Source organism: Enhydra lutris, unplaced genomic scaffold, assembly GCF_002288905.1.
Source record: "Enhydra lutris kenyoni isolate GAN:26980312 unplaced genomic scaffold, ASM228890v2 scaffoldscaffold18, whole genome shotgun sequence".
Lineage (NCBI taxonomy): Eukaryota > Metazoa > Chordata > Mammalia > Carnivora > Mustelidae > Enhydra > Enhydra lutris.
Window position 1 is genome coordinate 20,097,896 of NW_019154102.1, and position 23,700 is coordinate 20,121,595.

Below are 23,700 nucleotides of genomic sequence, written 5' to 3' on the forward strand. Positions count from 1 at the left end.
TTCATTTTTGAAAAATGGTAAATAAAGTTAAAAAAAAAATCAAACATTCACCCTGCCTTTCCTATGTATAATCTGTAGGTCTGGGTAACTAAGCAGTTAGATATGGAGAAGTTTCTCTTTAAAGTATGTGAGATAAGTGAAAAAGCAATGAGAGTATTTGACTATCACCATTTTATAAACCCCTAAAGAAATTAATGTTGGCAATGATCATCTATGGCCACTAATAATACAAAAAGAAAAGTGCCCAAACACCACGTACCTCCAGATATAAATCAATACCAAACCATTAGAGTAAAGAGAAGAGACAAAGAAACACGGTATATGATATCATAGGATGCATACAATTAGCATGATCTAGACTGTAGGAAAGTCTACAAGACAAACACCACAATAATCTGCAAGGGAAAAGGAGACAAACGGAGAGCTTCCAAAATAATCTGGGTGGAGGGGTATGGTGAAAAATTACAGATTGTGTATAATGTTAAAGCTGGGTGACAGACACATCTGGTTCTACATATTCTCTACTTGTGAATAGGTCTGAAAGTTTCCAGATCAAAAAAAAATTAAATAACAAAAACATAAAAGCTTTCATTCTTCTCCCATTATTGACCCCTCTACAATCATTCCACAGCATGTAGAATGTGTCCATACCATTATTTTTATCAGAACGCTGGGGATGGCTATTGACAGGATTGGGTTCTCCATGTGTTGCCCAACGGGTATGAGCTATTCCAAGGTGTACATCAAATTCTATATCCAAATCCATATCCTGTTGTTCTGAAGAACATAATATGAAAAATTCCATTATTAAATCACACTGTAGAGCTAGAAGCTATAAATATTATTTATTATATATATTAATACAGTGCTGTTCACCCAGAGTATACAATTATTGAAACTAAAGATCAGCCATATTCAAAATAGTAATTAAGAGATTCAGGATGCCTGGGTGGCTCAGTTGGTTAAGCAACTGCCTTCAGCTCAGGTCATGATCCTGGAGTCCTGGGATCAAGCCCCACATCGGGCTCCTTGCTCTGCAGAGAGTCTGCTTCTCCCTCTGACTCTCCCCCATCTCTTGATCTCTTTCTCTCTTTCTCTCTCAAATAACAGATAAATAAAATCTTTAAAAAAAAAAAAAGAAAAGATTCAGGACTTAACGCAGCTCAAATATTTAGAGCAAATGAACCCAGCAACCAGGGGATAAAGCAAATGTGACAAAGTACTAACATGTGGTAAAACTAGATGAAGTATATGGGTGGTTAACGCACAATTTGTTCCACTTTTCTGAAGGCTTGAAAACGTTCAAACTGAAGGGTTATGGACCAAAAAAGTAAATGTGTGGTTTTTTTTTAATCTATATTTAATCTGTGCCTTGAAAAAAACACCAGTACCACTTTAACTAAACATGTAAAAATAAATTCACATTCTCTAATGCCAACAACCTTATGACTGCAATTTCTTTGGTCCCTAGTAAATGTAAACATATTTCACAATATAAACTGCAATTGTGGAGAGCTTCTAAAATCAAAGAACAGTCCTTGAGAGTAGAACAAATGAAAGTATGGGGTTATAGACAGATGTTCCTTTATTTTGAAAAGTAGCTATTCTGATTTCTTTTCCCTATAAGCTATCTCTTCTTGTTTTTTCCAAAGGAAAAAAAAAAAGGCAGTTCTAGTATTTACTAGTAATGCCCCCTTTCTGATTTACTAAATATAAAATTCATTTGGCAAAGAAACCAGATATCCAACAGGCCTAAATTAAGAAGAGCAAACTGCTCAGAAGTCTCAAATAGGAAAGTCCATGCATTTTATTTTAGCACGGTCTTTGTGGTTTTTATACTGGCTAATCAGACATCATTCTAACACACAAATATGATCAAGAAAAAACCCTTAAAATCCTTGAACAGATTCTCATTGCGTAAAAAGTGGTTTGCATCCCTAGCTACCCTTGTGAATCATCTTAATCCTGGTCACAGGGATTTATAAAAAGATCCTCAAATTCTCACATAGAGCCAGAGAGCCTTTTTCTCACAAGATAAAGCCCCAGTATCTTTCTGTGGGTACGCGGCCCTCCACCATTTGGCCCCAGCTGCCTTTACATTCTCATTCTCCCATCTCTCCCATTACCCTTCAAAGCCCTCAACACACCTTTTACAAACAATAGCCACCATTTACTAAGATTTTTACCTGATGCTAGGGACTTAAGACTTCTTATTGCCCTATCCATCTCAGTATGACCCAAGCAACCATCAACTAAACTACTTCAACAGAATCCTGGTCTCCCAATGTCCAATCTTCCCTCTGAACAATCTAGTCTTTGCACACTAACCAAATGAGCCCATTAAATCATTGTCACTTCCCTAATGCAAAATCTTCCAAGGGTTTCACAAGGCACATGAAGTAAAATCCACCTTTCTGAAGATCCTACATGACCTCATCCTCAGTCACCTCTCCAGCTCCTCTCCTGCCACTCTCCACCTCACCAACACCAATAGAGTCTTTGAACTTGGGTGTTCCCTGTGCCTAGGATTTCCCCCTTCAGACAATGCATTCTCTGCTTACATGTCACTTCTACCATACTTTCTCCTCACAGCACTAATCACACTAGCTAATGTTAAATATTTGTTGTCTGGCCCTCTCACTAGATAGTCAAGCTCCATCAGACCAGGGAGTCTGCCTATCTTGTTCTCTATTATGTCAGCAGGGCCTGGCACAATGGCTGAAATAAAATAAGTGTTTAAGAAATATGCATTTCGTTATTGAATCCTTACAATGCTCTGTTAGGTACTATTGTTCCCATTTTATTGATAAAGAAACTGGGGCTCTCAGAGATCAAAGAACCTGCCTTAGGTCATAACTAATGGGAAGCAGAGATAGGCTGTGACCCCAAGTCCAGCTGACTCCAGAGCCAGAGATTAAAACCACAATGATATACTACTTTAACTTTATGACAGGTGTCAACCTGGCTTCTACCAGGATTTAAGTTCTACATAAGCAGCAGCTTGCCTTATTATCTGCAAAGCCCAAGCACTAAGCTATACAGGGCAGTTATTCAAATTTTTGTTGGATGGCTCAGTCAACCAACAGATAGAATCATCAATGTATTCTTTCCTGGCTTAACTGTGTCCTGAATAATTAAGGCGACCTGATAAATAACCTCCAGGGGCGCCTGGGTGGCTCAGTGGTTTAAGCCTCTGCCTTTGGCTCAGGTCATGATCTCAGAGTCCGGAGATCAAGCCCCGCATCCGGCTCTCTGCTTGGCAGGGAGCCTGCTTCCTCCCCTCTCTCTCTGCTTGCCTCTCTGCCTACTTGTCATCTCTGTCTGTCATATAAATAAATAAAATCTTTAAAATAAATAAATAAATAAATAACCTCCAGAAAAGGAAAGGATTATTGTTTATCACTATTTAACAGGCTAATGCAAGCAATGAAAACATCTGACTACTCTGTTAGGCTAATTATAATTAAGGCACCTCTCCACCCCCACCCTCTGGCCATGCTGGCAAGCAACACTGAAGAGAGTAACAAGAGTCTACAGATTGAATCCAACTCAAATTTACAGTTATTGGGGCGCCTGGGTGGCTCAGTGGTTTAAGCCTCTGCCTTCAGCTCAGGTCATGATCTCAGGGTCCTGGGATTGAGCCCCACATTGGGCTCTCTGCTCAGCGGGGGAGCCTGCTTCCTCCTATCTCTCTCTGCCTGCTCGCGATCTCTGTCAAATAAATATTAAAAAAAAAATTACAGTTATTATCATACCTATTTCATGGTTGCCAAAAGAGCATTATCTAAAGCCTAATAAGAAAAAAATCACTGCTATGACAATAAGCATATTTCTCACAACAAATATTTCATGGTTTATAAGTTAATCATGACTCCCAATCCTTGACCCATTCTATTCACTGTTACCCCTGTTCTAAAGCCCTCTGTTGAACCTTAACTTCAGATATTTCCATCCCCAGTTCTCTCTTCTCCCCACCCACAAACTGCCAAGCAACACTGAAAAGAGTTAGAAAGTTCTGTAAACTGAGTCCATTTCAAACTCACGGTAATCACCAAATCTGTTTTACTGTTGCCACACAGAAGTGTGTTCCTTATTCACTAAGCCGAAAGCTCACTCAATTCTCCCAACACTCAAGACATCACTTCTTCTTAAGCCCCAATCCTACCTGGACAGTACCTCAATATCCCCTTTACTGAGCTTTTTCCCCTTCACCTCATAACTGCTATACTTCGCTTTTCCTTTCACCTGTGACTTCTATAAAGGCTAAATTCCTACCTGTGCCCTGACCCTTCTGAGCGGTGATCACTCTGTAATTTGCTTATTTGCAACTTCTGTCCTCCCCCCACATGCACCCATACAGCTCTTGCCTTCTGTGTTAACTTTCTCAGATGTCATCCTTTTTTTTTTTTTTTTTAAAGATTTTATTTATTTATTTGACAGAGAGAGATCACAAGTAGGTGGAGAGGCAGGTAGAGAAGAGAGGAAGGGAAGCAGGCTCCCTGCTGAGCAGAGAGCCCGATGCGGGGCTCGATCCCAGGACCCTGGGATCATGACCTGAGCTGAAGGCAGAGGCTTTAACCCACTGAGCCACGCAGGTGCCCCAGATATCATCCTTTTTTTAAAGAAAAAATAGCTCAACCATATTAAATTTGTTGGCAATAATAAAACACTCAAACACCTATATCCAGAGATAACAAATGTTAATGTATAGTCATTTATGCTTTAAATCTTATGATACCAAATATTTTTAAAATCTTACATTTTTGTTACAGATAGCAGTCTTCCTTTGCCCCCAAACTTCACTGCCTTTACTGCTGACACCACCCAGTGACAGCACCTACCCCGTGACAGTACTTACTCCTGTGTTTCAATTCCCTCATCTGTAAAATGAGGATGGTAATTTTACACACTTCATGGGTTATACTGAGGACTAGTAAGGCACTTAATAGAGTGCCTAGGACCCAGAAAGCAACAATAAGTGTTAGCTATTACTATCCAGGTCAGAAGTTACCAATAACCAATCTAATGGCCTCTTCTGAGATGACTTCCTTCTCTTTTGTCTTTAACAGGTCAAACACTGGAACTTACTAGGAGTAATCACAAACACCCAAATACCCACACCCAGAGTTGACAAATACAAACATCTAACCATCTGTGCTTCAGATTTTCAGATCTAAAATGTAAAAAATGCAGCTGATGCCTCCTTTACGCCCTGGCCTCCCCAGGGGATTTTTGAGATCATGGAGAGTTTTCCCACCTGTGCCTTCAAACGTCTAATACACTAACATGGGTCCACAAATGCTAGTATTCTTTTGTTTTCTTAATCTCCCATTCTCTTACTGGTAGACATTTAAGCTGTTTCTACATTTTGCTGCAATCAATCTTGTTGTCATGTCTCCTTATCCATAGTTTCTTTCCAGTAGATGCCCAAGATGGGAAACGGCTGGTCACAGGGTCTAGGCACCTCCCATTTAGACATTGCCAGTTTCCTCTTCAAAGTGATTTATCACAAATTTACCAGCAATGTCTGCAAGTTCCCATTTCTCCATTCCCTTCTTGACTTTCCTTCAGGAGGCGGCCTGTTTCAGTATGTTGATATGCAAAGATGGTGATTCTGGTTGCAGTCTGCCTTCTAGCCTCTCGCACTCAACTACCAATAATACAGACTAAAAGGACTACCCACCATTCCATCAAATTTGACTTCCCTATTATCTTTGCCCACGCTATTCTACTCAGAAGGTCCTCCCTGCTCACCTTCACTGCCCAAACAGAAAACAGCAGCCATTCCTTCCGTATACCAAGTCTCTCCAATCCCAACTCCAAGTTGGAACTAGCTCTCCCCTGAATCCTTAAGCAACTTGGTTTTTTTTTCCCCCTCTCCTGTGGAACCTACTATAATCAGCCTGGTATAGAGGATGTCATACACACAGTAGAGCAAGTATTTATACTACAGTTTTTGAAGTACAGTTATTTGGGTGTCTGCCTCATCCCTAAGCTAATCTTACCCACAATACATGCAAATAAGTATTGATTTAGCATGTTCAGCAAGTACTACAAAGCTAAATGTTTGGCTTATGTGAAAAAAAAAAAGTGACCAAGTCCATCATTTTCCTCTTCTACCTGCACTCCTTTACCATGAATTCAATGGCATCCATTTGAGCAGGTATATTTAAAAAGCCTGTTTCTTGAGTTTTTGAGGATTTTTTTTTTTTTTTTAAGAGAGAGAAAGAGCAGGTTAGGGGCAGAGGGAGAGAAAGAAATGTTAAGCAGTCTCTACATTCAGCATGGAGCCTGATGCAGGGCTTAAGCTCATGATGCTAAGATCATAACCTGAGCTGAAATCAAGAGTCAGACACTTAACTGACTGAGCCACCCAGGCACTCCTGTGGCAAATTTTCTTTAAATGTTTTTTTCAGTCAATGTACTTCAAAGCTTTTGTTTTTAAGTTTCCTGTGACAAATTAAAACATGTAAGCATAATGTTATCAACAAAATACTAGGAAGTATATCCTCTTTATTAAAGCATGTAGACAACTACTTTATGCCAGGGAAGAAAATCCTGAAGGAAAAACATGACACTTACCTGATTACATCAGTTCTACTAAAAGGCAACATCTAGACTGACTGACTACATGCTCAAAGGAGGCGTTTATTCCCGAGTGAAGACAACCCAGTGAAGACACTAGAATAAGGACACCACTAAAAATACCTTTTGTCCTGTGAAAGGTCCTTCCTTGGGAATGGTGGTTACTTCATTTTAGGACGCTGAGCTTGTTATGAACACAATGTACTTAATTTCCTTCCCTTGTTAATATGGTCATTTCTTAAGCTAAGGTACATTGTACACTAGTAGAGACAATAACAAAAGTAGACTTTTCTTTCCTTCTCTCAACTTTAAATACCACTATACTTAAAATGGACCCCAAAATAGGGAAAGAAAGGGAATTTGGTAGGAAGGGAGAAGGAAGTCAAGGGAGGGGAGGGGGGACAAAATTCAAACTAAGTACATTACTGTGAACTTCTTCATCCAGTGCCTTAACTTTCCCTTTCTTCTTAATGAGCTGGATCTTGCAGGCATTGGCTTCCCAATCCTTGTCATTGCCTCCATCAACTCCCACACCTAATTCATTGAGAGGCAGAAAAGCAAGATTTAGAAACTTACTTAGATTATCATCGTGAGGCAAATTTTTAATTAGAAATTATTTTTTCATTTAATTAATTCATTCAATCATCAATTCAAATGTACTGACGACTTATTATATGTCAAGAAACATGATAGCTGCTCGAAACAAAAATGAAAACTCAATCGTTTCCCTCAAATTTCTAACAACAAAAAAACAAGTACTACAGGTTGGGTGGCAATTGGAGCAACAATGGAGAAATGCAGGAGGCTGGCACCCACCTCAGAAAGGGAAGAAGGAAGGAACATCAGGAAACACAGTTCTCAAAATTCTACTTACGTTCCTAAAGAATTTGAAAAAGCTACCTGAAGGTACTGGAAAAGCACTAAGTAGTTTCAAATCAAGAAATCACATGGCAAAAATGTTGAGAAAACTCTCTCTGGAAACCGTACAGACTGAAGGGGACAGAGAGCAGAAACCAGCTGTCTGGTTTCTGATCTAGCTATAGCAAAGCAAATATGGGGAGGCCGTGAACCAAACGGTGGTGACGAAGACAGAGATCAGTGATACTGAGGGTAGAACTGTCTGGGTGCAATGTGAATGTGCAGCCTGAGTCCGGGATTCCTCTTAGGCTCACAAGACTTGTTGAATGATTGCTGAATAAAGGAACACAGAAAGACACGCATGAATTGGACATGCCAAGTTTATAATATCATGGTTTCTCCAGGAAGAAATTTCTGCGGGGCAGTTGGAAATACAGGTCTGTGGCTTGGGAAATACATGTGGGTTGTAAGTCACCAACAATATAGGAGGTTGATGAAGTCAGAGCTCACCCATGAAGATACAGAGTAAGAAAATTGGGGCTAGAAAACAATCTTGAAAAACATTAATATTTGTGCAAAAAGTGGAAGAAAAGGAACCCTCAAAGCAGAAAAAAAGAATCAGCATATTAGAGAGTATGTGTTGTCAGAGAAGCTAAGGAAAGAGAGAATTTTAAGGACAAAGGCTGAAGAGCTCACTTTCTATTAACCAAGGGAAATCATGGAAAATAAATGCCCATTACATTTGGCCATGTCAAGAGTACAGTAAAAACTTAGCATAGCAAGTCTGATACTACTTTCCTTAGAAAGGTCTGCTTGCAAAGCTGGCCCCTGGTTGGCCTCTGGAAACTTGGATTTCAGGATGGTTACCTGACTGATTAAGAATGGCTTACGGCACCTAACTGTGCAAACAATGTGGCTTATGCTGACCATCTGCTTCCGTTCTGGGATTCTAGAATTTTGGTACACGTTAAGCAGAGGGGGTCTGTGTGACCAGCCCCCAAAAAAAGCGTGGGCACTGAGTGACTAATGAGCTTCTCTGACATACATTCCACACACTGTCATAACTGGCTGGGGAATTAAGCACACACCGTGTGACTCCACTAGGAGAGAACTCTCAGAAGCTTGTGCCTCATTATCCTCCATACTTCACCCCATGCACCTTTTCCCTTTGCTGATTTTGCTCTGTATTCTTTTGTTGTAATAAATCATAGCTACGAGTTCAACTATATGCTGAGTCGTCCTCAGGAGTTATCAGAACTGAGGGTAGTCGTGGGGACCCCTGACACAGTAAGGAAAGCAGCCAGAATAGAACATAAAGTTGACAAAAAGTTATTTTTAATTGCTTTGTCATTTATTTAAGATAGAAGAATCTCAGGCTAAGTGTATATGCCAACAGCAGGGATTCCTTGGAGAAAAAGAAAGCACAGGAAAGAAAAAGATAATTTATAAAGCAAGGCCTTCAAGAACTGTGTTCTACCATGAAAACGCCCCAGGTGATTTATGTTTTTACAGTAACATTCTTAACAAAGGCAGACATCCTTAAGAAGTAATATAAATGGTAATACTATGGAAATAATATGTATAAACCCTTTAAACATGACAAAACAACAAAAATTCTTTTTAGCTTTAGTTGAAACAAATAGATAATGCTAAAGAATCTAGTCAACTAAAACAAACAAAAAATCTCTTTATTTAGATTCGAGAATCATGCAAAACCTAAAATATTTTTTTAAAAGGAAATACCAGCAGAATCATATCCTCTGTACTCCAGTCTCTGAAGGCCTTTGATTAAGGTTTCCAAGATTTCTCGTCTTGTGCGAGGAACATGGTAGTTTAAGTAAGCAAATATACCTGCAAATGAACAAATATTTAATAAAGAATATGACTAATGAAGCAAAATTGACATAACTATGGCAAAATCCTCATTTGTAGAATTATGTCTAAGATGTGCAGAAATATGAAGCTAGAGTCTTTATTTTTTTAATTATTTATTTATTTATTTGAGAGAGAGAGAGAGAGAGAGAGAATGAGAGCAAGCACAAGCAAGTAGAAGAGCAGAGGGAGAGGGAGAAGCAGAACCCCCACTGAGCAGGGAGCCCCTTCTGGGGCTCGATCCCAGGACCCTGGGATCATGACCTGAGCCGAAGGCAGACGCTTAACCGACTGAGTCACCCAGGCATCCCTAGAGTGACCTTTAAAAAAGAAAGAAATTCTCACTTCAAATTATTTAAAGGTGGTGAAAGTTTTACAAAGGGGTATTTCTCCTTCGTATAAAAGACTGAAGCTAATACGTCAAAATAAATGTTTAGCTTTTGCAAAGAAGCTTATAAGGCTAGTCACATATCTTCCATCACTACCACTTTGTCAAGTAAAATTTAATTTTAAAAAATTAAACAATCAACAAATTTGTGGTTTGTATCTTATGCCCTGAGCACTGTTTAAAGGAAAACATTTTCTGAAGTATTTTAAGAAACACATGGACCCTACAAAACTAGGCAGATGGAATAATTTTTCTTTTTTTTTTATAATAATTTTAAAGCATTCTTTTTTTTTTTTTAAGATTTATTTATTTATTTGACAGACAGAGATTGCAAGTAGGCAGAGAGGCAGGCAGAGAGAGAGGAGGAAGCAGGCTCCCTGCTGAGCAGAGAGCCTGATGTGGGACTCAATCCCAGGACCCTGGGACCATGACCTGAGCTGAAGGCAGAGGCTTTAACCCACTGAGCCACCCAGGCGCCCCGGAATAATTATTCTTACAAATAAACATAAATAAATATTGATGATGTGAAAAATACAACCTAAATAATTTAATAATAGGGAAAAATGGACTAAAATATTTATATAATCCTCTTAAGGGAAAATGGCATTCCTTGAATGAACCAGTTGTTCACCAGATACTACCAAAAGATAAACAACTATTATGATACTCATAAAAAAGAAGCACTTATTTGGAAAAGCAAAACTAGAATAAAAGGACTAGTACAATGTGAACTGAACCAGAAAAACAAGCAGGCAGAACACAGGAAAAGGAAATCCACATTTTAAAAACGGCAGCATGGGGCCCTTGGGTGGCTCAGTAGGTTAAGTACCTGGCTTCAGCTCAGGTCATGATCCCAGGGTTCTGGGATCAAGCCCCATGTCGGGCTCCCTCCTCAGTGCGGAGTCTGCTTCTCCCTCTCCCCCTGCTCATGCACATGCGTGCTCACTCTCTTTTTTTCTCTCACAAATAAAATCTTTAAAAAAAAAACAAACCATAATGTTAATATCTAACAAAAAGCCAATTATGTATGATCACCATGACTGATAAAGTGCAATTTTTTCAAATAAACTATCATGCTCTTCAAAAAAAAAAAAGAAAAAAAGGAAATCCACATTTGAACACTACAGTCCAAAACAAAATGAAAACACTGTCTGAACCTTCCCTAAAAAGGCAGTATGAGATCAAACACTACAACAATCCTGTATTTCATTCATATTCTTATTTTTTATTTATTAAATATTTTATTTTAATTTATTATTCAAATATTATTTATTTATTCATTTATTATTATTCAAATATTTATTTTTTATTTATTATTCAATATTTATTTATTGAATAAATAAATTGAAATTTATTATTCAATTATTCCAATTTGAATTGGAAACAAGCATGAGTGAGTCAGGGGAGAAACAGGGAGAGAATCTTCAGGCCAATTCTCCACTAAGCATGGAGCCTCACGAGGGGCTTGATCCCACAACCAATGAGATCATGACCTGAGCCAAAAACAAGGGTCAATTGCTTAGCTAAACAAGCCACCCAGGTGGCCCCATTCATATATTTTTTAAAACCTTACATCAGTAAAGATTTTTTAAGTTACCATGTGTTGTACAAACATGTCACACAGCACCACAACCCTGCCTAAGGGCTGCGGTTCCTGATGTCACTGCTGTTCATCAGGTATCTGGAAAACGCACTAATGACCCGACTTCACTGAAACTTCTATGTGGTTTTACACCTTCCCCCACCATGGGTCACTGGCATTTGATAAAAATTAAATGAATAAAGAAAACTATCAGTTCCAGATAAGAATTTTTATTATGTCATTAAAAGACAATTCACAGATGAATCTGCTCCCAAAATAAGACTGTAATATAAATGATCTAATGAAACACTGATTGTCAACTGGTCTACACTCTACCACAGTGATGAGCATCAGCTAAATAATCCGCTAGAGGAGGATACAACTGAGCTCGTTTGAAAGTCATTAAACAATAAAACACATTACACTGCTAGGAACTGCTGGCCATCTGAGGAAATTCAGAGTTGCCAAATCCCAACAATGCAGCACAAACCAGAAAACTCAATACTAAGTCATCTCTCTTTTTTTAAGAAATGTAATTCTGATGGTAAAAGTAATACATATGGAGAATTAAAGATTAAATATAATGAATACCATTTTTTGTCAATTTAAATGCTGATATAAAACCAACTGTTCTTAAAGACAAATTATAGACTCAACACACTTTTTAAAGGAAAATTCAGAGTGATGCAATATTAAATTTACAACTTTTAATACACAGAACTCAATAATAGCATTCAACTTCAATACCATTTCTAACTCCAGTCTCTGGTTTATACTGGCTTAGTGTGTGGATCTTGAGATTCTGAGTATCATTTCATGGCAAAAGAGATCTTCTAAACTAATACCCACCTACAAACAAACTTCTAAAGTGGTAACTATTTGAGAAACTAATAAAATTCACACTAAACATTTGTTAGCTCATAAAGTACTCTTTCACCTAAGAAATCCTGCAAATCTTTTAACTCACGTAGGCCTCAAAGCTTTCCACCATACCACCCTGCCTCAAACCCTCTGCAAAATGAATGGGTTTGACTGAGAGGTGGTAAAATAGTTTTCACAGTACTACCGAGGGATTAACTGATAATGGCTGTAGAAGACATTGTTAAAAATGATTCAGTGGCCCCATTTCCTAAACAGAAAGGAAAGCTGTGATTTATCAGCAACTCGTATTACGAGGAAGTAGAAAGTGACAGCACAAGGGACATATTGCCTGACATTTGAGGACATCTACAGTCCTCACCAGCTTGATGTTCTATAGTATCTGAAGATTCTTCTGATTGCTTTGGAACCATTCCAGATGAATTTGACATTTTTTTAACACCTATACACACTACACTTCTCTTCTGGGCCTCATTTCTTTGTTACAACATTTACATGATTTTGTTCTATGTACGGTGTACCCACCATATTAAAATTGGAAACCTGGTAAAGCGCCTTATCATTTTCAGAGTGCAATCAACTGTTGAACACAGGTTTGAACTGCACAGGTCCACTTATGTGTGGATTTTTCCAACAAATGCAGTACCGTGCTGTGAATGTATTTTCTCTCCATTATGATTTTCCTAATAACATTTTCTTTTCTCCAGCTTTTGTAAGAATACAGTATATAATGTATGTATTAATATTTTTGGTGAGCTTTGTTTATATTATGGTTGAGCTTTCCAGTTAACACATGCCTATGAGTAGTTAAATTTGGGGGAAATCAAAAGTTATACTCGAATTTTCCACTGCAGGGGGTGAGGGTGGGCACCCCAAACCCCATGTTGTTCAAGGATCAATTGTATTCTGCTAAGAATAAAAGCAAAGTAATATATAAAATTTGAGGACATTTTTCTGCAAAATTGCATTATTATCATACCTAAGAAGATAATACTAACACCACCTGATACGATGTTCGTATTTAATATTTCCCTATGGTTCAGTCAGTTAAGATCTGCCTTTGGCTCAGGTCATGATCCCGGGGTCCTGAAATCGAGCCCCACATTAGACTTCCTGTTTGGTTGGCGGCCTGCTTCTCCCTCCCTCTCTCCCCCACCCCACCTGCTCACGCTCATATGAACTCACTCTTTCTCTCAAATAATAAATAAAATCTTTAAAAATATAAATAAAATTTCCCTATTATAAAAAGTATTTTACAGCTAATGTGTTCACTCTAGGATATAATAAAGGATCATACCTCACATTTGATTGTTATGTCTCAAAAGTCTCTTTGAATCCAGAATGGTCTCTCCCCTACTGTCTTCCCTAAGACACTGTTTTCCCCAACTCACTGACTTAGTGGCAAGCTGAGGCCAATTTTCTTGTTGACTGTCTCACCTCCTGGCTGTGTCTGTTTCCACACAGTGTAGTCTAACCAATTCCTCTATTCCTTTTATTTCCTGTAGACTGGAAGTTAGATCTAAAGACTCAATTGAGTTACGTTAAAATTTGGAAGCAAGAATTATTCACAATGTATGTATTTTATATTGTCCATAGGTCCCTTATTAGTGATGTTAAGATTGTCACTACTAAAGACAATCAGATCATCTAGCCTATCATATTCTGAAAGCATCTTCAGAATACTTTTTCAGATATTTTCAGCACTGATTTTAAGATATTCATATTCTCTTTCTTTTTGATCTATATAATAATGGTGCATTTCCCAATCAGTGGCATCTAGATTCAATAAAGTACCATATATCATGTTCCAATTCAAAACCGGCCTTTTCCTTCAGAGGAAGCAAGACTATTATCTATAATCATCACTGTCATCTTTTGGTTCACTCCTGGAACAAAGAGGAGGAGGAAGAGAGGAAGAAGTTGGAGCAACATTTCTCCCTAAATAACCACGCAGGGATTGAAAGGAAGAAAAGGACAACCTATGTAGAGAAGTCTTCTAAAATCAAAGTAACAGAGTTGGGTGAAGGAAAAACAAAAAAAAACAAAAAAACAAAAAAACAAAAAAAACCTGTTTTTTTTCTTCAGGCATGCAGGGCATGTTCACAAGGGAGGCATTCACAACTCAAAATGGTGCTTAGTAGAGTAGAAATCACTAGAATGAGCCCCATTTTACATCTTTTACTTTTCTCCTTAAACCTCCCAGAAACAGCTCTGCTTTAGGTTTAACTACTAAAAGCCTAAACTCTCTTAACTACTAAAAGCCTCAACTCTCCCTTGCTCTGGGGTAATTGCTCCAATACCACACACAGCAGCTGTAGGGAGCACAGGAGCTCTTCCACTCCTACATCACTATGTGCTTCCAGAGTGTGAGTTTTCTTATTAATGGAATATCTTGAGATAAGCATCTCCTCCAAGGATGCAGATCTTCGCACCTACAGGCATCATTCTTGGAAAACTGCAACTTAAAATTCAATGATGTGTACACACTAATGAGCACCTTGCTTAACCAAACATTCAGACATGACCTGGGTCAGGATACACTTGGTTGAAAGGCTATTAAACCTTCCTGAAATGAAAACTGAATGCAGCTTAGCTGACCAATTATTAAAGTTCCTATGCCTGGTTGAATTTATGTCCTTGTAACTAAGAATATTTTACATTTTTTCCCCTTGACAACTTCCATATTTTCAATCCTCAGACACTGTAATTTATCAGTGATAAGTGTTCATATTCATTCTGTAAATTTTATACTTTCTGAATCAAAATCCATCTGCAATCCCACTTAACTTTCATTTTTAAATTTTTCTTATAATGCAAGTTATATTTCATTCACTATCATCTTTAAAAGATTCAAATTACACAAATGCTACAGAATGAACTGTGAAAATCTGGGGCGCCTGGGTGGCTCAGTCAGTTAGGCATCTGCCTTCAGCACAGGTCACGATCCCAGGGTTCTGGATTGAGCCCCACATTCAGGCTCCCCGCTTCTCCCTCTCCCTCCGCCTGCTGCACCCGCAGCTTGTGCTCTCTGTGTCAAATAAAATAAAATCTTTAAAAAAAAGTTGTGAAAATCTCCTTTCGAACCTCCATACAAGGGAGATATGCACTGTAATTCCGCGATATGCACTTTAGCTCTGAACCTATGTATATGTACTGTCCTTTAACTATACATATATAAAGCTACATGCACATGGTTTTAGAAGGTACTGTTTTTAACACATAAATGTGATAACCGTCTAGGGGCACCTGGGTGGCTCAGTGGGTTAAGCCTCTGCCTTCAGCTCAGGTCATGATCTCAGGGTTCTGGTATCGAGCCCTGCATCGGGTTCTCTGCTCAGTGGGGAGCCTGCTTCCCCTTCTTTCTCTGCCTGCCTCTCTGCCTACCTGTGATCTCTGTCAAATAAATAAATAAAATCTTTAAAAATAAATAATTAATAAATGTGATAACCGTCTATATATTTTCTTTTACTTAAAATGTTGAGTATCTTTTTATGGCAGTAAAAGCCATTCAATATAATGGCTGCATACTACTCCATAATAGATTTATTTTACCTAATCATTTCCACCCTGGTTGAGGTTTTTCTAACTCTTCATAATCACAAACAATGTTGCAACTAAACTTACACACATCAACTTGACGCTTATCATAAAACATATTCAATATTATAATCATGGAGACACGTTCTACACAAAAGATTCCTTTAAAAGAGGAAATATTATTCAAGATTATGTTTTCTACAATCCTAAAAACAGCAAGAAAATACTGTAACATTTGGAGTGACACAATGAGGAATTTCAATTAGTGTTTTTTAATTGTTTAAGATCTTTACCCTATTTACAAAATGCTGGTTCAAGTGTCCCCTACTTTGTTGTAAATACACGTTGCCACTGGAAGGAGCTCCTTAACGCCTCTCTCATACATTTAACACTCTGGAACTCAAAGCACTGTTCAAACCCTGACATCTCTAATTATACACTCCCTCAGAGCCTACCTACGGCATCATCTTTCCTGAGAAAAAGCATGCACATTCTGCTCACAAACCTTCAAACATTCCATCTCTTCCTCCTCCATCTAACCAATCCCATCAGACCACAATTTTTCAGCATCCTGACAAGCCAGCCCCTCTGGGTCCACTGTGCTCTTACTCCTGGGTCCCTGAGCAGGCCTACAGCAGAGTCCTTCCACTTCAAGTCCATCTATCCATTTCAGGCCCACTTTTGTAGAAGCCCTCCCAACTGCTAGCCAGTCCAGTTAATTCACTGCTTGTCCAACTTTCAAACTTCCCCAGATATTATTCTAAAGCTAGAATCTAGACTACTCCATTCCTCTCCTCCCAGTTTCTTTCTCAGTTTCTGGTAGATTCTCACAGAATTTCATTCAGAATTTCATCTCTTCATCTTAACAGTATATACCCTCCAACCCTTCCTACATTGTTCCAATAAGCCAGAGGCCATCCACCCTGGAGACATGCTGTGGATACAGATACAGCCTGGTGAGAGAGCCACAACCCTCTCCCCCAGATTTTCAAGGGCCAAAAAGAGCTCACCAAACACTGCTGGAACATCACAGCTGTCCAAGGCACAGGAAAACCCACTCCAGGTTGCCTTATCCTCCCCTATGAGCTCAAAATAGAGAAACATATTTCACACACTATTTCCTGAAGCCAGTCTCTCCTACCTGTAACTCTTGATAAGCGATTCCTCAACTTTCTAAATACAGAACCTTTTATTACCTCAAAATATTCTGAGGATCCTACAAAATAGTGGGTTGAATTTTTATTATCCAATGATCTAGAACAACTTCTATACAACTTTACAGACAATGCTTAGAGTATGAATCAACCAGCGAACACCCATAGTAACTGCACAGCCTACAGGTCAAGAACCACAGCTCTAGAACTCAACTTTTCAATGCTATCAGGGGACCTCAGTTTCACAATACTCCCTCCTCTGCTGGTATGCAAGCCTTCCTCCTCAACACAAACTCGGGTTCCTCTGCCTGCATATATGCAACTTCTCTAATGACTTCTTTACAGCCAAATACAATAAACTTCTTTCTGCAATATTAAACATGAATGACCTTCTACTCCTGCAGATTCTGTCCAAGTCAATACACTACTTTGGAACTCTTCTGCCTCTAATCACTGTTCTTTGGCCCCTTTTCCTGGAATTCTTACTTCTTCTTTCAAACCCCATGGCAACAGTTCTCAACCTATTTATGACTCCATTCACTGCTGGGTAAATGCCATCAATGATATCTCTCACAGTGCACGGATTCTCTACCAGCTGGCACTATTCCTCAACGTACGAGTACGGCTGCTGGGGCGCCTGGCTGGCTCAGTCCATACGGCTTGGGGTTAAGTTCGAGTCCTACACTGGGTGTAGAGATTACTTAAAAAAAAAAAAAAAATTGAAAAATAAAAAAGTACTGCCGCATTACCTGGAACATTCCTCCCATAACTAGTCTCTGATTTTCTATTCAGTCCACTTGTAGTCCATAACATGGCAGTGAACAATGAACAAGAAATGCCTACAAACACACTTGTTGCATTTCTTGTGTTGCACCTGTGTATATTCACTGCTTCCTCCAACCAGAGAGCAACTCCTGGAAGGCAATTCCCTTATCTTAGTCATCTCTCTGAAGGACAAAGCACCAAGTATAAACCCATCACTTCAAATATCTTCTAATGCTTTCTATGTACTTGAAATATACAGTCAAAATTTCCTAAACCACAGAAAGAGGACACTATTTTGCAGGATGCTAAACAGGGATAAGGTGAAAGAAATGTTCCATAATTAAAGGTTTAAGAAATACTGGGTTAAAGTTAACATGTTTATTTGTAGAACTGTCTAGAAACTTTAATCTCACTAACTGTGAATCTCCAAAAGCAGAATTTCCCACACTTGTGTAATAAAACTCTTTCCCACCTTCTATTGCTCATAACCAGCACCTATTAACTTCTCCCTTTCCAGGGAACACAATTGAGGAAATATTTATTAAGCAATTAATTATTTTCTTTCACAAATACTTTATATCCAGTATGATTTCCAAGAATGTGTTAACAGTTTTGGTTTTATGATTTATCCTAGCAGCCAGTCTCAGCACCCCTCAATTACCTCCAAAGCTATTAGACAGTATTATTACAAAAATCTTTTTAAGGATACATTTCAGGATACTCTTAAATTGTAAGCTCCCTTACTGCTTTTAAATATGGCCTCATTTATAAATACTCCATTTCACCTGCTCTTTCAAGTACAATGTAGTCACATTCAGAATGGCCCCACATTTGACATACCATCAAAGACTGTCCTATAATACAGCCTCTAACAAAATTAGTCTGCCCCAAGTCCCTGGTAATAGAACTGTTTACCTTTATGCCAAGGAGGTTGGAAAAGCACCAAAATGCACATGTGGCATGTGCCCAGGCCAACTTCGAGGCATTTGTGCTGTGAGCCCAGCAGTTCTTATGAGGCTGTCAACAACAACAACAAAAAAAAACCCACCCCAGCAGAGACCTCAGTGATTCCACGTGTGCTGTGTCAGTGACTGGATCAAGCATGCTGTACTTACTGAGGAGGAGAACAATGTTTTGAACGTGTTGAAGGAATACGCAGAGTCACAAAGCTCAATTTTAAAATGCAGTTTAAAAAATAAATAAATAAATAAATAAATAAATAAATAAAAATGCAGGTTTTTGGTTTTTTTTTAAGATTTTATTTATTTATTTGACAGAGAGAAATCACAAGTAGGCAGAGAGGCAGGCAGAGAGAGAGGAGGAAGCAGGCTCCCTGCTGAGCAGAAAGCCCGAGGTGGGGCTCGAACCCAGGACCTGGGATCATGACCTGAGCCGAAGGCAGCGGCTTAACCCACTGAGCCACCCAGGCGCCCCTAAACATGCAGTTTTGAGTAATAAAAAAAAAATCAAAAGAAAAAAAAGAACGGTATAACCCTACATTTATTTAAAAAAAAAAAAAGTACTATCTGTTAAAAGCTGTGGGCAGCTTAAGTGACTTGCCATTCTCTCATCAAAACAAAAGGTAATACAAATAAAAAGGACAAAGTGTATTCTAGAAAACCAAGAGGAAGATAAAATAAATTTGGAAAACAGGCACACTATTATTCTTCTCTGGGAGATTCACAACACTTAGTAGCCCACTAAAGGTTCCAAGAAACACATCAAAAAAAAAAAAAAAAAGCCAGTTCAACACTATTTAATCTACTGCTTCCCAAATTTACTTGACCATAGAACCTTTTTTTCCCCTCCCAATTAACACTATTAACATAGCATAAACTGGTAAACAGTTTTATTAGTATATCTGATTGGAAAAAGCGTATCACAGAATTTTCTGCCTTCATTCTTCTGCTTCAATATTGTACAGTGTTGAGACAAAATAACCTTTTTTAAAAACTTGGAAGTTTTTAATCAGGTAATCAGAAGGTAAACTTCTATGCGTCTGGGGATGGGTGAAAAAGGAGTTGGAGATTAAGGAGGGCACTTGTCCACAATGAGCACTGGGTGTGGTACAGAATCCCTGATTCACTATATTGTACACCTGAAACTAATACTAACACTGTAGGTTAACTCTACTGGAATTAAAATAAAAAAGGTTTGTAAACTTCTAAATTTTCCTATCTAATCTCATTCCCCCTCACTTCCTCTGCCTAGAAATTTTATTTCAATGATTGAGCTATGGGAAGAAAATAAATACAAAGTCTTATCCTTTTAACAGTTAAGTTTCAGAATCTACATTAAAGAGGAAATAAATTCTGAACTCTATTCCTGGAATCATGCAAAACTCTGTTCTGGGTTAAAGGCAGGACCTTGGAAATGTTTCAAATACTAGTTCTTTATAACCGGTGTGTTTCCTCAGCAGTAAAACTCTATGGAATGGGGATGTTAGCTGTGTGAAAACTCCCTCTTATCTAGTCTCCACCCCAAAGCCTCACCCTTATCTGAACCTTTCTAAAGCAAATCTGATTTTTTTTCTTTTTTGGTACTTTCTTTTCCAGAAACAAGAAGAAGAAATGACCTGCAACCAGGAAGCCACATACTTAACTAGGCACACACCTCTACATTCAGGAAAAGTTAATTACCAAATGAAGCATCCTGGGGATTAATCAGTTTGCAAATCCACTACTGCACAGCTACAAACTAAATAATGTGTTTTTCAAAACCACTCTACTAACCAGGCACAGCAAAAGTATAACTGATTCTAAAGTCAGTCCTAATCTAATAATTTCAGAAACTATTTATAGATGTTTCTGTTTTGAGGTGTTTTTTTTTAATCTGCTCTAAATTTAAACCTGCTCATTTTCAGAAGCTGAAATTACCATAAAATTAAGTACAGGAAAAATATACACCAATGAGTACAAGCCACCTCCTGCCACGATATTCTTGCAAAAGGCTACGAAGAATAAGTTTCCCAGATAGCTTCAACTCTATTACAATCCTACTTTCCTTAAGAAAGCGTTCCTTCTCCCAGGTGTAAGGTTAACTGTAAATTTCAATAAAAGCGGTAAGAATATAACTCTTTTTACTGACAATAGCCAAGTAAATGCCTATTTTAGAGCTTATCAGTCATTTCAGATATAATTCTGACAATCCCCTTTACTAACAGTTTTAGGAATATTAAAATTACGAAGTCCCAAAACATGGAATAAAAGGACCTATGTTTTTTAACTGCTCTTGGTAAAACGTTTATTAAATGTGGACCAACACTGTTTCATAGGTGTTTTAAATGGGTGCACAGGCACGTGATAACGCATGTTTCAGTCACTTTCTGGCCTCTCCCACCACAGGATTAGGTCTGAGCCCATTCACCAAGTTATTGATTAGCAATGGTTTCTGTTGAGAGGGGATGGCACTCAGTAAGATCATGTAGAATGCCACTGTCGTAGCTCTAGCTATACATGGTTCTGTTTCTACTGGGCCTGCCTGAAAGAAAGCAACTAAAAATAAATATTTTTGAAAAGGTAAATCCTAGAAGAAAGGAAGATAAGTTCGAGTGATCTCACCTGATGTTCCACAGGTTGCCTCATTCACCTGACGGACTCTTTTGAAGGCAAGCCCCTCTACACCTCAGTTCCCTCGGCCCTCTCTCCCTTTCCAAGACAGATATCTACATTTCTGTTCCCTCCTCAGCGCAAAACCGCCCCCAGTGGCCCCCCAGATCCACTCTAGAGCCCGCCCTCCTCCCAGGTACCCTCCTAGGTCCACCACCCCCATCCCGCTCGCAGAGGCCAGCCTCCGCACCCAGCACCCACACTTCACACCCTCACACCCCGGCTCCCGCCAGCCTCCGGCCTCGGCGGCGACCGCACCGCACCCCAGCACCGCCCCGCAACACGCCCCCCGCCCGCAGCCCCCTTACCGCACATGATGCAGAAGGCACGGTCGGCAGGCGAGCAGCGAACGGCTGGCGAGGTCGGGAGCGCACACACGAGCGTCAGGGGCGATCGGCGAGCTTAGGGGCCCGGGGCAAGCCAACACGACTCCCTCGCGGATGCGACGGCCGAAGCAACGACAACCTTCTCGGCCTCCCGGGCTCGCCAGCAACTGCCGACGGGACCCGCCCCTCGGCGCGCGGCGCGCCGCCGCCGCCTCCCGCGGATCCCATTGGTCCGTGTGCACGCCGCTCACGCGCAGCTCCCGCCTCACCGTGCCGCCCCGCCCCGCCCTCGAGCCCACGCAGGCGCTGGCCTGCTGTCGGCGGAGACGTGGCACCAGCCAGCGGCCGCATCCGCTTAGGGTTCCTGGAGCCGCCCGGCCCCCGGGCGAGCAGCTGGAGGAACCACGCCGTGGGGGAGGAAGAAACTCGGTGGCTGGCAGGGAAAGACGGAACGTTAAGGAAAGAGGATGATGGAATTGTCAGCAAAGCAAATAGCACTGGAGCACGCACCCAATGCAACCCAAGGCCCCAGGCTCCGGCACCCCACGAAGCGGCGGAAAAAGGAGGAAGAAAGCCGGAGGCCTGAAAAGGGGGGATAAACAAGTCAGAATGGAAAGGGACGTAAGACTAAAGAAAAATTGCAAAGAAAATTGAATGAGGTAGAGAGGAAAGTTACCAAATTCTTGATGCAAAGCTCCATTCAGGTTCATCCAGTCTTTCTGGTGACAGGGAGTTCAGTTCCGGACTTAAGCTCTGTGTAATATGCTTGGCCTCTAAACGCCCTCCGCACCCCACCCCAACCCCATTCATTGTCTTCCTAACCCCCAGTTTTTGGCAGAGGGGATGGGTGGGGAGCGGAGGATGTAAAGCTCGATGATACAACACTGTGCTACTGGTCTTATGAAACTCTTCTGGCTCAGACTTCTGATGGCCCACCTGAGAAGACTAGGAATTGCCCAGATTTGACAGCCTTACGTTTGACTCACTGACGATTAATTCTGTAAATTAATGCACCACTCCTGCCAAGAGAGACTTAATCAGAGAGAGATGATGTTTCTGAGAATTTATTATCCAAGCATTTGCTCTAGGAAGATTTAAATGGTATCTTTAGTCAAATGTAGATGGTTATCATAATTATTAATGGCTCTAGATTAGGATCAAATAAAAACTTGATTGGCATACAGAATATGGCGTGGACTTCTGACCCTAGTTATCTGGTCTTACCTCACACGATCCTCTCTTCCTACCCCACCTTCCAGCCTTTTACACTCCAAAGCTACAGTTTCCCTACTGCGCCAACATTCTCAAATATTTTGTACACATTAGTGACTCTTCCTGGAATCCCCACCCCATCTCTATTTAAATGCTACCTCTTGAGGAAAACAGATTTTTCTCCCCAGACAGACTTAAGGACATGGATTAACCTCTCAGTCTTTGAACTGCCCCCTTTAAATCAATATACTTCTGACATTGTGTTTGTGTGTGTGTATTTCCCTCCGAGGTTGTTTCTTGAGGCCAGATCAAGCCTTTGCATTCCCAGCACCTAGTAAAACCCTAGCACAAAATAACAGATCGAAATGTTTTTGAGGCTTGCTCAGTCAGTGAAGCATGCGGCTCTTGATCTCAAGGTCATGGGTTTGGGCCCCACATTGGGGACAGAGAGTACTTTAAAAAAATAAAATAAAATAAATCTTTAAAAAAAAATGTTTTTGAAGGAGTGAAAAAACCCATTCTGAAGGAGTGAAAAAAGTCATAGGAATTGACTTCCTATGACTGGTTATATGATCAAATGAATGAAGGAAGGGCTTTTCAGATATTCTTAGAGGGGAAAAAATGGCTTTTAATTACTTGTTTCAAAGAGAGGCTGGAAAAATGTTACATTTAACTAATCAAAGTGTTTATCACCTAAGAGCCCTTTAATATTTCAGGCCCCTAAGCCCCTACATGACCCTAGAGCTAAAGTTAAAAACACAGTTAAAAATTTAAAAATAGCTGTTTGTTAATAGACAACACATTTCTTAATTGAAGAGGCAAAAGACTGTGGATGTACATCTTAGCCTCAGAACCCTCATCTAAGAGTTTCTAGTAAGATCACAGTGATATTGCCAAGGAATCAAGGTAACAAAGAGAATAGAAAAGCAAGGGA

General features: G+C 39.7%; 1 protein-coding gene across 2 annotated transcripts in view; it reads right to left on the reverse strand.

Annotated features, from left to right (window-relative positions):
- Positions 1-21,620, reverse strand: part of LOC111148069 (glutamine--fructose-6-phosphate transaminase 1) — a 54,052-nt gene extending 32,432 nt beyond the window's left edge. The window contains exons 1-4 of one of the 2 annotated variants that reach the window (XM_022504450.1): positions 21,537-21,620; positions 9,187-9,294; positions 7,012-7,119; positions 652-777 (exon numbers count right to left, since the gene is read on the reverse strand). In XM_022504450.1, the coding sequence (XP_022360158.1) occupies positions 652-777; positions 7,012-7,119; positions 9,187-9,294; positions 21,537-21,543 (349 nt within the window). In that variant the 5' untranslated portion in view covers positions 21,544-21,620. Of the gene's footprint in view, positions 1-651; positions 778-7,011; positions 7,120-9,186; positions 9,295-17,704; positions 17,799-21,536 lie in introns of those variants that run through there. The other variant, XM_022504449.1, reaches the window with a different exon arrangement.
- Between the last annotated feature and the right edge of the window lie 2,080 nt (positions 21,621-23,700).